This window comes from Megalops cyprinoides, chromosome 1, assembly GCF_013368585.1.
Source record: "Megalops cyprinoides isolate fMegCyp1 chromosome 1, fMegCyp1.pri, whole genome shotgun sequence".
NCBI classification, from domain to species: Eukaryota; Metazoa; Chordata; class Actinopteri; order Elopiformes; family Megalopidae; genus Megalops; species Megalops cyprinoides.
The window spans coordinates 58,009,593-58,025,852 of record NC_050583.1 but is presented as its reverse complement, the minus strand read 5'-3'; the positions used below and the strand labels follow the sequence as shown (position 1 = coordinate 58,025,852).

The 16,260-nt window shown below is 37.7% G+C and overlaps 1 protein-coding gene across 1 annotated transcript; it reads left to right on the top strand.

The window, feature by feature from the left end:
* Nucleotides 1-1,932: 1,932 nt before the first annotated feature.
* Nucleotides 1,933-15,574, top strand: lrrc20 (leucine rich repeat containing 20). Its single transcript, XM_036530203.1, has 5 exons — nucleotides 1,933-2,660; nucleotides 3,639-3,728; nucleotides 4,898-5,047; nucleotides 7,619-7,786; nucleotides 15,235-15,574. The coding sequence occupies exons 2-5, from the start codon at nucleotides 3,659-3,661 to the stop codon at nucleotides 15,369-15,371; spliced, it is 525 nt and encodes a 174-aa protein (XP_036386096.1). The 5' UTR covers nucleotides 1,933-2,660; nucleotides 3,639-3,658; the 3' UTR covers nucleotides 15,372-15,574.
* The last annotated feature ends 686 nt before the right edge of the window (nucleotides 15,575-16,260 follow it).

Here is a 16,260-nt window from a genome sequence, read left to right as displayed (position 1 = left end):
TGTTGTGGCGAGAAGAGCGTAGTGTACATTTGGCCATTCCAAGACAGGGTTGCATAAAGGGGAAAAGGCATTTAAAAATAACATTAATGAATTTTAAAAAATGCAAAGAAAAAAAAACATCTCATTTAAAGAAGAAAAAACAAGGTACAGTTTTGTAATAATAGTTTGTCCTTTTTAATATTTTTTCCTGTTAGCTCTCAAGATTTTCCATGTTAAAGTAAAGGCTGCATTAGGCTACTGGTAAAAAGGACTTGACAATGCATCAGTCCTTTCACTGTGTCTACACATCCATATTTACATTAAGAGCTTATGAAATTTAAATGACAATGCATTGCATCTTGAGACTAGTTCTTTTAACATCTTAAATATTTAATAAATCAAAAGTAACTTTCAATACAGGTATATGCAGTCTTTGTGCCTCAGGAAACAACTAAAACCAATCAAAACCCCACTTGAGATGAATTTGAGATACATAATTGTCATTGAAATGCTCATATTGGAGGGGGGGGGGAGTTGTTCACTCTTTAGAACACTTTAGAATGAATATTACTTCCCTAAAATTGAACATATTTTTAGAATTGAAGAATTCTAAAATTAAATATTTTTGTTTAAACATAAATGTTTCAAATTATAACCTCTCATAATATTTAGTAGATTGTTTGGATATAAAATATAATAATCACATTGTATGCACAGAGTGGAAAGAGCTTGAATTAGCTTCTAGTGCTGTCTGTGCTGAACTGTTAACTGTGCTGTATTGTCGGCACATTTTGTGAGCAAGCCGTCACCGGTATTATTGCCTAGACAACAGAACCACAGAAAAAGCACTGAGTTGAATCCTTTACCATTTCAAACACAAAACAAGCACAAGGTCTAGATTAAATGAGTGACTGACAGAAATTCTAGGCTTGGAATGACAATGAAATGCTCTGCATTTTTCTAAATAAAAACAGGACATCACACCAAGTTTCACTTAAATACTGTGCTAGGAAGCATAGGCCCAAGGTCCAGGTAAGAAGTATTGGCACATTCTGTGTTTTTTAATCATATTCCCAAAATGTAATATTAATGGCTTTCAACTAACATTCCGCGAAATAATTCTAACAAACAAAGCTTAGTCCATGGTGAGTTTTTGTTCAACAGAGAAGAGCAACTGTTGACCACACTCAGGGAGGTTCCAGAACAGCAGGGCTTAGGTAATGGACAGCTAGTTTGGTTTTACAGTAGTCACTAACCAGAAATCAGATCTACGGGAGAACTCGCCTGCTGCTTTGTTTTATGTCTAATTAGCTTGAGTTGGTAAGCGACTGAGGTGCTGTCATACGAATCCTTTGCAACAAGAACACATGACAGGAACCCAAACACATCAACGCTAGCTCAATATTATGCTGAGGTCTGATTTATGACAAACATTTAATTCTGTGCCATCTCACCTCATATAAACATACATGCAGAACTAGGAGATAGCTAAACCAAGGCAGAATGAAGCCGGCCAGCGCAGGCTAGCTTACAAGTGGACCTCAGGCCAAAGTGACCGAAATAGACAGGGCAGTGATTCGGCCCTGTGTATTGGGCAGCTATTACGCAGTTTCATATCATAGCATAGCGGTTCTTCACAGCAGTTTCACAGCCTCACGTTTCTAGCCATGTCCAGTCTACTAACAGTGGCGCAGGCAAATGTAATGAATAGTGACTTTGCGCATAACTGGTTTAGCAAATTGTACAAGTCACACTCAAGTAGTTACATTTGTTTGACTCACGGCGACAAGTTTACTGCCCCGCTAAATTTCGGTACAAGCAGAGTATGTGATTTGAGCATTGGTTTTAATTTTTCAGCTAACGTTCTAGGATTTAGCATATGGCAGCAAGTTATTAAAATGTCAGAGTGCACTGCATTACCTACCAACTGTTTTAAGATTGGGGGAGGGTGGAGAGTAACTGTTGCACTTCCTGGAGCGGTTGCAAATAAAGTGCTTGTAGGAGTGGTGCACGAATCGTGAAGCAGGCGACTTGTGTCGTTCAACTGCACCGTCCTGAGCGAAATGACTCGGCTTTTACGGTGCTGACGGTCGGTATCGGCGGTATAGCTAACTTAGACTACCAATTTCTATCAAGTATTGGTACAGACCTACCTTCCGCAAAGAAGTACCGGACAGACAAACAAGGAAATGAAGTCAAACGAACACGTGCTGTAGTTGCCAAGCTACACGCATATCACCTATCTGGCTAACAGTTAGCGTCCCACTTTCTCCAATCACGCTAGCTAGCTAACGTCACAGATTTTCTCGCGAACCAACACACTTTTACATGCAAATAATCACAAGGCATTGATGCTACTGGCTAACAACCTAGCTAGCTCAAATCAACTGCCTCACAAAACACGTTTGAATTATCTAGCTAGCTAGCTAGCTAGCTGCCAAACACCATGCTGTGAACACCAGCCAGTTTAGTCTAGCTACGTAGCAGGCAGGTTACAGACACACAGCTGTTTGTGCTAAAAATACACATATCGCCAAAATTATCGCCAGGGATTTGCCCATCTTGGAGTGACAGGACAGCTACATTACCTGCAACGAAGATAAAATACTGTGGTAACATTACTGCTAGTGGTCGGAGAAACCTTAGCTAGCGCTATACATACACGGAGACAATTGCAGTGGGTAAGTTGATAGCTAGCAAAGCTAGTGTGAGCATTGAAATTATACCGAGTCTCAGAATGCAAGAAATGTTCTGACCAACGTGAAGTCTAACTTAGCTTGGCCGTGTCACTTCCTAGGTAGATAATGGCAGAGCTAGCAAAGTAGCATTTTTGTTATCTGGCTGGCTGTGTGGGTGCAATATTGATAGACTCTAAATGAAAAACCATAGTGCTATCACACAAAGCCAGGCAGAGTTTGTTACCACAGCGTTTAGCTAACCATGCTCAACGATGACAATTTCTGTTTAAAAAAATGTATCAACTCATCAGTTAACGTTGCGGATAGACACAGAAGCTGCTAGTTAGCTGTCAAAGGGAGTCATCTTTTTTACTTGTCGTTGGCAATTAGCTGTGTACACAAATCCTAGTTCATTATTAACTGTGGTTTGATTCATTCTTTTATTTGTGAATTCGCTCGCCACTGGAACGAAATGAAACATTTTGCACTTTTTCCTTGGTATAATGTGTATTTGATTGATTGTTGTTGATAGATAATGCAACCTCATTTACCAGACACAATGAAGCAGAGATGGTGAAAATGTTCTTTTCCATTTTGGTGTCACTGGTATAAGCAGTGGGGTATTGTCTGTTGCATGTTTAAAGAGGACTCACTAAGGTTCTGCATGAGGGAACGCAAAACCTCAGAGTGGCCTACTGAGAGTTTGTGTCTCAATAATGGGACGTGGAACGGTGGTGCTTAACGTTACATTATATTTTCTTATAATTATGACACCCTTAACATCCAAGGATATTTGATAAAGGTAGACAGCATTTTACGTGCATACATATTTAAGGACGACCCATTACGGTGTTTACTGTTATGTCAATATATGTCTGTTTCAGCTCGTCTAATAATAATAGGTGGAAATTATAGCAGTGAACTCATATTGTAAGTGTTCCTACTCATGAGCAATAGTGAAATAAAGAAATTACTCTTCAGGCTTGAAAATACCTGACAAGATGGGGGAAGCTGTAGCTAATGTTGCCAGGAGGATTAATGCAACTGTTGAGGAGCAAAGAGACACACTGGGTAAGTATGAAGAAAAAAAAAGAAATACTGTCCACTGTCAAGATTCAGATGATGATATTTGCATAGTGCCAAATCACTGTGTGGGGACATTGTGAAAGTACCTTTATTCGCTTTGTATTGAAGAGCCCTTAGTAATTCTTGGAATGACATGTTTCAGCAACTTCTGCTATTATTTACTTAATTAGCAAATGATAAACAAGCGCTGAAGGTTACGTATTTGCCCTTATACCCGTGAAGTAGCTTTTTGTACTACTTTGTGCTTTGGGGAGTGCACAGATTCAGTGTAACCAAGGCAAATGTTCAGAGCTAAAAGTAAGGCACAGTACATACAGGCCTCCCAAGACTTGAGTTTGACACCCCTGCTCTAAGCAGGCTATGCAACCCAATGTGCACCTGTCACTGGTGAAGACAGAATTCCTTACTATCATTAAGATTCAGACTATTATGTAGTCCTTGATATAAGGCATATTCATTGAAGTATTTACAGAAAATTTTGCAATGTGGTTAGGGATCAGGATTGGAGCACTGCTGTGGTCTGTCGCAACTTTTGGGAAGGTACCCAATCTGAATCACATCAGCAGATATCCAGCTGAATAAATGTATGATATGTGAAACGTAAGCAAACGTAAAACAAACTATGTTATGTAATGAACACTGCTGGGAAACTCCCTGCATTCAGGCGTAAGGCAAAATTAATGGATTTTTAGATATACCCCACAGTTATTCCTAGATCTAGATATTCAAAGGGTACTTACATATGGCAAATACTTTAAAGAGATAAATTGGTCTCAAACTCATGAAAAGCCTCTTGCAAGGAAAAGGGCAATTTAGATTAGATCTAATGGCATGTTTGCCCGAAATGTGTGTGTAATATCTTGAATGTTCGTCATCTTTGATGGTCTCTCGCCATCAGCACCACACAGTGGCAGTTCCATACAAGTGCAGCAGATGTCAGTATCGTCTCAAAGTGTCCCAAACATGAGGACACTTCCAGTGGTGACAGTGTAAAGGGCTGGAATTTCTGTAGTATAGTATAAAACATAGTAATCAGATGAATTTATTGTAAACTGCCTCTGATGGTGAAATTTTCAGATAATAAATTACATGTAAATTTTCAGGTTCTTTTTCAGTGGTATCCTCTGCAATTCACCATTTTCCCTTTTCCTTAGACCTGTCAGACTGCAAACTAATTAGTTTCCCAGAAGGGGTTTTCAAAGTCCTAAGGAGTGTGAAAGAGAACATCCAAGTAATCACACTGGCAAACAATGAAATGAAAGCACTCACGAGCAAATTTTTCACCACCTTCACTCAGCTGAGAGGTACGTTTCCTGCAATGTCAACTTTATGGTCTGTAATTCTGTAATCCCCTTGCATTCTGTGTTTATTCTCACCAGAGCAGTATTTTTTGTTTGTTTTTTTACATTTTGATCCAATCATGGCAGCTTTGTCAATGTTAACATTAGGAAAGCCAAGTATGTTTGCACCTGTTCTAGGCTGATCTCCATGCACATATTGTTGAATGCATTCACAGCAAGTGTTTAAAAGGTAATGTGTGAAACACTAGAATACAGTGTATCTTTACTCATTGTAATTCAGGTCTGCTGAAGGGTCATGTTTCTTAAACACAATAGTGTACAAAATAAAACTGCATTTACAAGAGGAACACACTGGCATGCTAGTATTCAGTAGTTGTTTGTGTTAGAAATTCCATCATCTTGTTTATTTTTTTAACACATCCTACTGTCGACCAATTGATAATGCCATATCAGACAAATGCTCTTCATAGATTAATTATGTAGGCTTTGTAAAGTTAGGGGACTGGCAGGTGCTTTAAAGCCTTAGCAATTCTTTGTCGTGAGGAGAGGAATATGAACCAGAATGCCGTTATTCATTTCTTAATGCACATTCCTGGTTTCATTAGATCCACTGTCTGGTGTTTACCAAGTCTTTCAAACCATTTTAAAGTACGGCTGCTTTTCGCATCAACACAGGATCAGTTTTTAAAATTGTTTCCTCTGCTTTAGGGTGCGGTGGGGTTTACTGTCCCTGTTAGCACATAACAGAAGCAGACAGAAAGTTTTCTCATCTAAAAAGTTTGTGTCAGAAAATTGCGTATCGCAAAATGTTATTTTATAAGTATTTTGCCCACAGAAAGGTCAATGCTGGCCTCCTCCTGGTCAAAACAATGATGGGCAATGGTTTCAGGAGCCCAGTTAAGAGTGAAACATTTAATGTAGTGTACCTTAGTGAATAGAGCTCTAGGTCTTTAGAAGCCCTTATAAATGTTTTTTATATTGTGAACAGTTTGCAGGTGAACATGAAAATTGCAATTTTGCTATGGAATCTTTCTTTGAATATTAATAGCTTGCATGAGACAACAAAGTGCTCTTATTGATACAGTAGCTATTGATTGTCCTAAAGATTTGTCCTGGATGAAAATTCTGCTGCAGTGCAATCAATTGAAAATGTATTAAAAATGCTACAGGTGGCAATATGCTATATCATAGACTTTGAGCTATGTAAAAACTACAGAACATTAAATCTGTTAAGCCTTACTGTATCATAGCACCTATTAAACAAACTCACACATGCATGTGTCATGAGGATTTTTATTGTTTTTTCATCTTTAATTTTGGCATTTTACTTAAGCCTTGGAATTTTACAGTGGTTTATCTGAGTCCCTGATTTAATGTAACTGTACAGCTTGTTTCAGATTGCTTCCTTCTTTATTAGGGACTTCAGTGTTTTATTTTGTTACGTGAGATGGACGGATAGTGTAATGTTTTGCTGTTCTACTGTCAATGATACTAACATGTTCTACATGTATGGGTATACCAGGGCTAGGTGACTTTGTTCCTGCAAGTTGTGTACCTTGCTTTAATGTATCGTAATATTCCATCTAATTAAGGGTCCCACTGCCAGAGCAGCTTTGCTTATGAGGGAAATGAAATATCAAAAAAGGATTGAAAATGAACACAATCATTTTTGTGATTTTAATGAAAATGACCCCTGGTTGTATAATGCTGAGGTTACACTGCACAGTTGGCCACTATCTGACTTCATTGTGCAATGTCCAACCCATTTTTCAAAATCAGGTTCAAATCTGAATGTAGCAATTTTAGGAATATACAAGTAATGTCTTGAGTCAGTCACCATGACAGCGTGACAGTCTCTCTCTGTATTTGCTCTTGCATTCTCCCGTAGACCCTAGGACATCTCAACAAAAATATTCTGACTCCAACAATGCATGATTGTGTGATGTGAAAGGAGCTATCAAGTAATCACCATATGGGTACATTAAAACAGCCAGTGGGCACTCAGAGCAAATGACAAGCAGATTAAAATATGCAACAACATGGCAAGGAGGAGTGTGGCTTAGCTGTCCGCCATGTGAACCCAGCCCCTGCAGTAGGCTGTGGCAGGTGCCAGATTGCCTTGCCTGACAGAAGCGATGCTGAGTGATTTTGACTAAAGTTGGAGAGAAATTGTTGCGGAGCTTCAGCTGCATGTTGAGTGAGCAATGGTGTGTGGTAATAATCAGATGGCTTATGTATACATTTCAGCCTAATACAACATAGTGGGTTGCACATTTGGGTATTGGAAGTTTTTTGGTTTTACATCATATGTATGTTTTATTAGGTTTATTAAGTACGTATAATTAAGTTTGTATTGTATTGTGCTAAAGAAAGAACACCTGTCATCTAATTGATGTTGTGTTGCATGAGAGCCTAAGTTATACATTTTTTTTGTAGCTTCCCAACCCCACAATGAGAGGTGTACAGTGTCAGGTCAGCATAAGGATTACTTTTGATATGTGCTTGCAACACTTAAGTGTTGTGGTGTAAAAATTGCTATCTAGGCTAACAATTTGTCTTTATTTTGCCTTACAGATCTCGACTTGGAAGGCAATGCCCTCAGCAAGTTACCAGATGTGGCAGGAGGAATGGAACATTTGAGAAGTATCAATTTGGCCAGAAACCAATTTTCCATTTTCCCAGAGAGTCTTACTGAAATCCGCACTCTTGAGAAGATCAATCTGGAAGGAAATAAGATCACTGGTAAGTAAGAGTGAAAACCTATGAGCAGTAAATTATGAGCAGACCCTTAAGGTACATATCATGATAAATAAAATGGCAACCATATGAAAAAAATCTGTTAATTGATACATGACACCTTGGCTATTTTGAGTATAGTTTTCTGGGTTACAGCTTCATTAGCTACATATCTTGTTGGTGTTTTTGCATTCAGTTTTAATTCATTGAGGAGTATTATTTTTTAAATTTGTAAATGTTAGTTAGGCACTCTGTTTCAGTCAGTGTCGATTTAACTATTCACTTGATTTCTCAACACAGCATTAAATTTTTTAGCTCACCTTGCATTGCGATTTTGCTAGCTTACAAGCTAACATTTTTATCTGACTATGAATACAGTTGATCCTAAACTATGTGCATCTGCCACATGTCAAAACACCTTCATGAGAGTGGTATAAGTAGACTTTATTCAGTTACTGCTAAGGCAGTAAATATTCAGTTCACTTCTAGATATCCTAGGCATCACACTGTAAGCTTTGCTGTTTCTGCTTAGAAAAAGGACAACTCCTTTCCCAAAGATAATATAAAATTCCCTCACAATATGAACAAGGATTCCAAAGAGCAAAGCGTGTCAGAACAATGGCTGAGTCAAATGACAGCCTATGTACCCATGGAAAGATCTGCCACCAAACTGAAAAGTGACAAAAAATAAATGTTGTGAGTTCTAGAAACCATTCCTTACTTTCGATACATCCCATAGTAAAGGACCCTTCGTGCTACATCACAGCTAGCCTGTGTCCTCTGAAACATAATCTGTTTTACTTAGAGTAAAAAAAAAAAACTCTCAAACTCTTGTAAACTTTTCAAATGTCATGTTTGTTTATCTCAGTGTTCATCCATCTGTCCTGTACTGTCCTTTTATTTCACGCTTCTGTTTTCCTCTCTCTCAACCGTGGCGTGCTTGGGGAGGTTGAGAGGGACACTTTACACCACCGTATTTCGTTTGTTTATGCCTGTTGATTTGCAAGGAAATATCTACCTGCTTGTGTATTCCCTCAATACAGAGTTTATCACTATTTTAAAATGTAAACTATATTTGAAGAATAGTAGTGAATGGAAGCTACCAACTCTCAAAAGGCACCATATAAAAATTCCTGAAAACTGACATAACCATTACATCAGTCCACTCAGTCTGTTAAGTTTTAATGTGCACATTCCTTTCATGATTTCCTAACACATTTTTTATTTCACTCTCACCAAAGTTCATTTGATCTTGAATCTTATAGCAGTAGAGTTGTTTTTATGAGTGACCGAATCAAAAAAAAGTCTCCTCTGTGATTTTTAGATTATTTATAATGGGTCTGATTGGGAAAATTATTAGTAAGTGGCTTAGCCAAGCAGAATTATGCTCTTTTCATATCTCAGAGGTTATGTAGGTTCAATGAAGCATGACATGGGATCACTCTTGGTAAATTAGCATCCCATAAAGAGGTAATGATCTTGTGAGACGGCAGACAGAGCGCTTCACTAACTTTGGGCGGTAAATTGTTTGGAGGGCAGCCTTGCCTAAAATGTTGACGCCTGTGATAATTGAATGTAATCCATATTTTAGACACAGGACTACTTCACGTGAAATCAGCTTTTGATACTGACAGCCTCTCTGCTCCAAGCAGTGACAGAGGTGATTTCCATAAGTGTTTTGTTTTTTTCCTTCAAATGTTAATAATTTTAGCAAAACGTCATATATAGCAATATTTGCTTAATGGAGAGAAGGAGAAAAAGGTTTTAATGTGAAGCGCTCAGCCTATTTTGATTCTAGGTTGTAGAGGTTCACTGTGCACACACTTTTTATGTTTTTTGACTTATTAGCTCTTAACTGTTTCAGTACTATAACCCGTTTGCATCATATTTTCAGTATTAATCTACACAGATATTTCCCTTTGCTTTGTTGCCCATGCCATATCCCCTTACAAGTTTTCCCACATTTTAACATCACAGATATTAACACCCAGTAACACCCAGTCATCTTCTGTAAGGGTGGCTGAAGTTCACTAGGACAGGGCTTGGTTTGTTCTTGCATGGGAGACCTAGTGAAAAGCAGGTGCTTCTAGGTCAGCAGGGCAGTCCTCCCTATGGACTATGCAGATAAGTGGCACCCCAGTACAATACCCTGGACACTGTGGTGTCAGGAGCGCTCCCTTCCAGAGAAGACCATGGCACTGACCGACTGTGGTCATTATAGATACCGAGGCACTTGCTGCAAGGAGTGAAAGTTTTGTTCCCTGGTGTCCCAGCAAATCTGGTTGCATCTACCTCGCAACATAATTATCCCTCTGTTTAACTGGTTAAATAACTCCACCGACGTCCACCTAAGATGGTGTATGGTTGGTTTTTCTCAGGTTGGAGATGGTTTTGAGATGAGCAGCACCTCACTGTAAGGCACACTGAGATGAGCAGTTGGATCACTATATAAATGCAATTAATCATAATTATGAAAACAGGAAGACAAAATTTACATGCAAGCAGAAATCAAAGAACAGATGTCATCATCTCAGACTCATCAAGGATCTTCCAAGTTCATTTCCATATCAGACAAAAAGACCACCCTGATATCCGATGGTGTTTGTAAGTTTCTCAACTTCACCATGTATTAATATTTGAAATTTGATCCAATAATACTTCAAGATTATTTTAATATGTCGTTAATTATCAGGCTAAAGTAGATGAAAAGATCTTTGAGTCAGTGAGCAGTCTTTATATGAACCCTCCTTTCAATAAAAGGCCCCTTATCCAAACATAATATTTTATCTATTTTGCCCCATGAATAGCAATCATTTTCCCCATTACCAACTATTTTTAATGTATAGTCCCTACAGATGTGATTGCCATTGCAGACAGGGAAGCATGAGCACCTGTTTTCGCTCAAAAATCTATTAGGGGAAAAAGAGTGTGGTGTTAATTATTACTATCAATGCAGATGAGACATTTCAGAAGATGAACACCTGATAAATGGGGTTGAAAGCGAAGTGCGTCATTCTGTAAAAGACTTGTCTCCTCCCCTGTATCTTCCTCAGTCTGATGAACAGTGGCCCATGCAAATGTGATTAACAGGAAAAACTTGATGTCAAACAAAAGGTGAATGATTTCCTTGCGCATTAAGATTCAAATCCCCCACATGATTTGAAAGATGGCCTTCTGTCATCCATATTTATTGAAGTAAACGCCTCATTCCCATGATGTCACTTTTTGGGATGTGTTCATGCTGCTTACCATAACCTGTAACCTGTGAAAGGGATAGGGATAGCAGGTTGCACCTTAAATTCTCCTCCAGCACCTTAAACACTCCAGCATGCATTGCCAGGGAGTCAAGGAACTTCATTTGGTCTCTTAAATAACAACACTCCCAAGCGAATGACACCCACAGATTTTTTTTTAGATTATTATTTTCTGATAAGGTGGCAAAATCCTGATGTCTTTTGATTTTATGTAGAAATCAGTGTGTGAGAATTCTGTTTTGCTATAGGCCTATATGCTCTTTTAGGGGTGTCGTAGAGATGTTTTATGTTCCATAAAGAATTTGAGAAAGACAGTATTTCAGTGTTTGTTGTCATTTTAAGTTTGGCAAGCACTCATTCCTGCCTTGCATGATTTGTCGAATGTTCGTGTTCTCTGGTGGGGTTGCTTACAATATACATCTGAGTGCCATGATGTCATGCAAGAAATGCTATATCAGAACCACAGTTTTACTGAAGCAGAAGTCAAATCAATCAATCTCAAATCAATAAGTCATTTATCACTGTGGCTACTAAGTAGGATTGACATGGCCAACAACATACAAATATGCTGAGTGAGATTGTAAATTGATATGGTGCCTCAGGATGTGAAAGAGAAAAATCAGGCAACTGCCAGAGGAATATTAATATTGTTTTGAATGTGAATAACTGCTTTTTAAAGCACAGAAATAATGTTGAAATTTTCTAATGTTTTAAAGGGAGCAAATGACCCCTTTAAAGGTCAGTGGTTGTTTTTAAATCCATGGGCATTCCTCTTGTTCTTTCCAGTGTGTGCTTGTTTCTGTATTTAATTGTTTCAGTTGAAACAACATTGCTCAAATGAATGGTGTATTAATGGTTAGTTTATACCAGTGATATATTACTGAATATCAATGAGGTTTTCGATGAGTGCCTTACTGCAGGTGGTATTTGCTTTATATCTTAATCTCACATTATTGAGCGACCTGTTTAAAATTAATGAAGAGTTCTCATCCACTGCCAAAATGCAAAATCTTTTTTTTTTTCCCCCCAGTGTGTTTAGTTGAATTCTTTTCAGTACAGGACTGTTACCCTTGAACATTGCAAGGTGATGAGGTGCATATATACGGAACAGTTCAATCAAGAACATTGTGCACACAGGCACATACACTCATGCACACACAAACACACACACACATAATGTTATTCTGTCAAGTGTTTTTGGCAGCCACAAATGGTTCCACTAAGAATAATATTTTTGAAGATGGGAACATTTTGTTCATATTCTGACATTGTCTTTCTCTCTAACACTGTGATGGTTAATATAGCGTTGTTTGAAAAAAATTTTTTTTTCCACTGGTGAACCTTTTAAAAATGTATGTGCGACTAAGCAACAAAAACACTTTGATTTAGAGCAGCACTTGGCTGATTGTTTTTATATCTTTGCAAAAACATGGTGGAATGAAAGAATATTGAATAAGTCCAATTAGACTGAAGAATGTGATTTTTTTTTTATTCTTAGAGGAAACTAAAGGAGTATTCATTTGACTGTATATGTGTGACTATATTTATAGCTCTTCAAAAGATATTGATGAAACTTTGATCTGTAGTCATCCTCCTAGACTGATATACATGTACAAATATACAGTAAACGGGCTACTTTTGAAATGCGGTGCCATGTTGATATCAACCAGCATGTGCTTTATTGCAGATTAACATGGTGTGTTTTGAAAAAAAGCCTAGGAATTTTAAAGTCGTGTGAATACTTTCTGAAACATTGCAAGTCACGTAGCACCCCAGAAGTGATATATTGTAGTACCATTGGAACGATGTGAAAAGGTTTACATAGATGGTCTCTGGTGGATTGGAGTTGCATCTCCAATTTGTCTAGGTGGATGCAGTGGCCAGCACTGTATTGTCACACCGCATTAAGTTATATTGAAATGGTTGTGGGTCAGTATGTCTGTGTATGCTTTTGTGTAAAAATGTTTGTTCTCTCTGGAAAAAAACTCCCCAGCCCACTTGTTCACTTTGTTCCAAGAGCCCAGAATGTGCCTTAAAATATTACATGAGTGCATATTTGCCCTGGCCTACCAAATAATAAATCAAAGATGTCAGTATTCAATGTTTTCATCAAAGTAAGCACAGATATTTCTCCCAAACTGGCAAATTGCTTTTCGTACTCATCCCAGCTTACCCTTGGCCATGTTTTAAAATAAAGTATCACCTTGGAGAGCAGATACAGTAGCTCCACCTGTAGTTCCCAGGGCCTTGTTTATGAACTGCACAAATTTCATCCTAAACTGTGCTTCCACAGTGATGAAGATCAAGAAGATTTTTGTTTGCTAAGGCTGAGCAAATCTCCCTAAGTACAGTCACTTTGTCACACAGATACTGCATTCACAGAGTTGGCAATTTGCTGCCAAGCTGCATTTTCACTTTGGCTTGATACACTGCCTACAGATCCAAACAATTATCTCTTTAATTCAGCATCCATTATTAATATCTAGAACTCAGTATCATTTTTGCATGTTGCCATGGGGCCCCTGAATGATTGTACTTTATTTTTAAAGGTATACAATCACCAAATGTGGTAAAGAGGTGATATTTTGATGCAAAATCACAAATTATCAAGATGATTGCCCTAATGTGTACATACGTTTCTTCATACAAATGATTAATATATCACAGGCACATGCATTCTATATGTTTTGCGTAGCAACAAATTCAGGAGTCTTTCTATGTCTTTGTTACGCGAGGACTCGGGTACCTGTTTGTTACCACAAACCTGATGATGGTTCTTCCTGTTTTGTTTTTTTTCCTGATACCCTTCATTTATTTATTCATGGCTTGCTAGAAGGATTCAATTCTAATCTGAAGATTTGGCAGTGGAATTTAAAAGACATGTTTCTCTGTCTCTTTATTCAACTCCAGTCATCTGTTGAATGTTGAGAAACACATTCAGCCAGAATAAAACATAGAATTATTTAGTCAAACACTCATCACTCCGGTAAATGAAGATTGCCACCATCTTGCTAGCTGACAGTAATTTTGCACAGATATTACAAAAATTAGCCTGAATTAACTTGCTGTTCAAACATGCACTTTCAAGAATTCAGTGGTCATTTAGGACAGCTTATTCCAAAGAAAGCTGAGTTTTCCTTATCTTTCATCTCTATTGTCAAGTGCCAAGACAGACTCCTTGGTTGTTGAAAGGGGGGCTTTGGGTTCTGTTGCTGCAATAAAACATTTTTCTTTGTGTTTTAATTGGTCAGAACAATCATATGTAAAAATAATAATGGAGCCATCCACACAGTAAAACTAATGACAGAATCTAGGTCTGGACAGAGTCTATTATTTGAGATTTCTGTTTCCACTTTCCTTCAGCTTGGAAGAAAAGGAGCAATGAGACAAAATCCAAATGTTGTAAGCAAATAGGACATTTTGGATTGAGGGTGCCCACACACACACTGCCACCACATTCAATTTTCATTTCTGGTGTGAATAAATCTTGTCCTGCTGATAGACTGTCATAAACATTAGTGATGAAACATTATTGTAAGTCTAACTTGTTTTGAAAGCCCACTTGTAGCCATCAGATACCCTGTATACTCTACACAGGTTGTAAATGTAAAGTTGTTTTCCTTAGCACACAATATTAGCACACAGGTTTCCTCTTAATTGGTGAAACATTCATATAATGTTAATATTCCTGATTTTCCAGTTGTGAAATGTGCTACAGACTGAGATTCTCTATAGCATACTAAAATATGGAGATAACAAGAAAAGGTTGGGAGAATGGAAGCTTCAGCAGTTGGGTTAATTGTACTTATAAATATATAAGCATGCTGTAACTTTAATGTGTAAGATTTGTAGATAAGCTTTATATGTAATGTTAATAATAGTATTTTGTGCCATTTTCAGTTACTTTCTTTTTCTCTTTGTTGCTTTCTTTCCTCTGTCTCTTTGTTGTCTTAATTAACAAAAGTTTAAAGTTTTCTTCCACATCATGAAGCTGCATATCTTTTAGCCATGTGTTCTATCATGTCAAACATTGTAAAAACAATTTGCATTTTAATAAGACTCACAGAGTCATTCATGTACTGTATACCTACCATCTTTTGTATTGAACCTCAAAGACGCCCTCATGTTTGTGAATGCATTTTCAGCTGTGTGTTATGGTTTTATTCACAATAGTATGTTTGTTTGTTGTTTGTTTTACAGAGGTGCCAGTGGAGAAGCTTTCATCAATGCCAGCTCTTTTGTCTGTTAACATGAAGTCCAATCCTTTGGACAAAGACTTGGTAGCTTCCATCCCATCCTCTGTCAAATTTGAACTTCTAACTTCTAATGAAGACTAAGAATGCCTTGTGGTATAAATTATGCAAGTTGTATGAGCTGTACAAACCAGTGACTTCATTTTCAATCTGACTTTGGTAAATTTTTAATTAAATATTATTTATTTTAGAATGGAGTCTTCCAAGGTTTTGAGCTTTCATTTTCCCTCCATCACACATGGGCATTGGCCTAATTTTAATTCATTCAACTGTCACACACATTTTGACTTAAATATTCAGCATGAGGAACCTGCAAACAACACACAGCATTATTTACCATATGCAGAAACTAGAATTGTTCCCAGTTATGTGTACTATGTTACTTTAAATCATCTGCAAGTGGACATGACTGAAAAGTGTGGAGTCACACATAAAGACAATATGCTGTTGCTTTTAAAATTAATTTTCAGTACATTTTGTAGTTAAGAAGTGTAGAACAAGTTTTAGCATTATCAATTGTTTGTAAATGTATTATATGCATGCACTCATGCCATTATCTTCAACCATCCACATCATGCCCTGTCATTGATCCACATCACGCCCTGTCATTCATTAATGCTCACAGTCCCAGTATGTAACCGCAATCAAATCTCATCTGCATTCCAGTTCCCAATGAAGATGTCAATCAGTCGATCTACGGTTGTATTTAGTAGGAAATGCTGTCGCCTCTCACTAAATAAATCACTTCAGTAAAGTGCCTGCTTAGATAACAGGTTGCCTGCATACTTGCTCAGATTACATGGAAAAGGAGTTTGTCTTTAGGGTACTTTTCAGGGTTGGGACACTAAAGTTTACATCAGCATCTCTCTTGACTCCCCCTTAACAAGCAGGAGTGATGGATGCACACAACTTTTTTCACCCTTTAGATTAGCAGCCTTTTTTTCCAGCAGCTTTGGTATTGGGCAGTCAATCA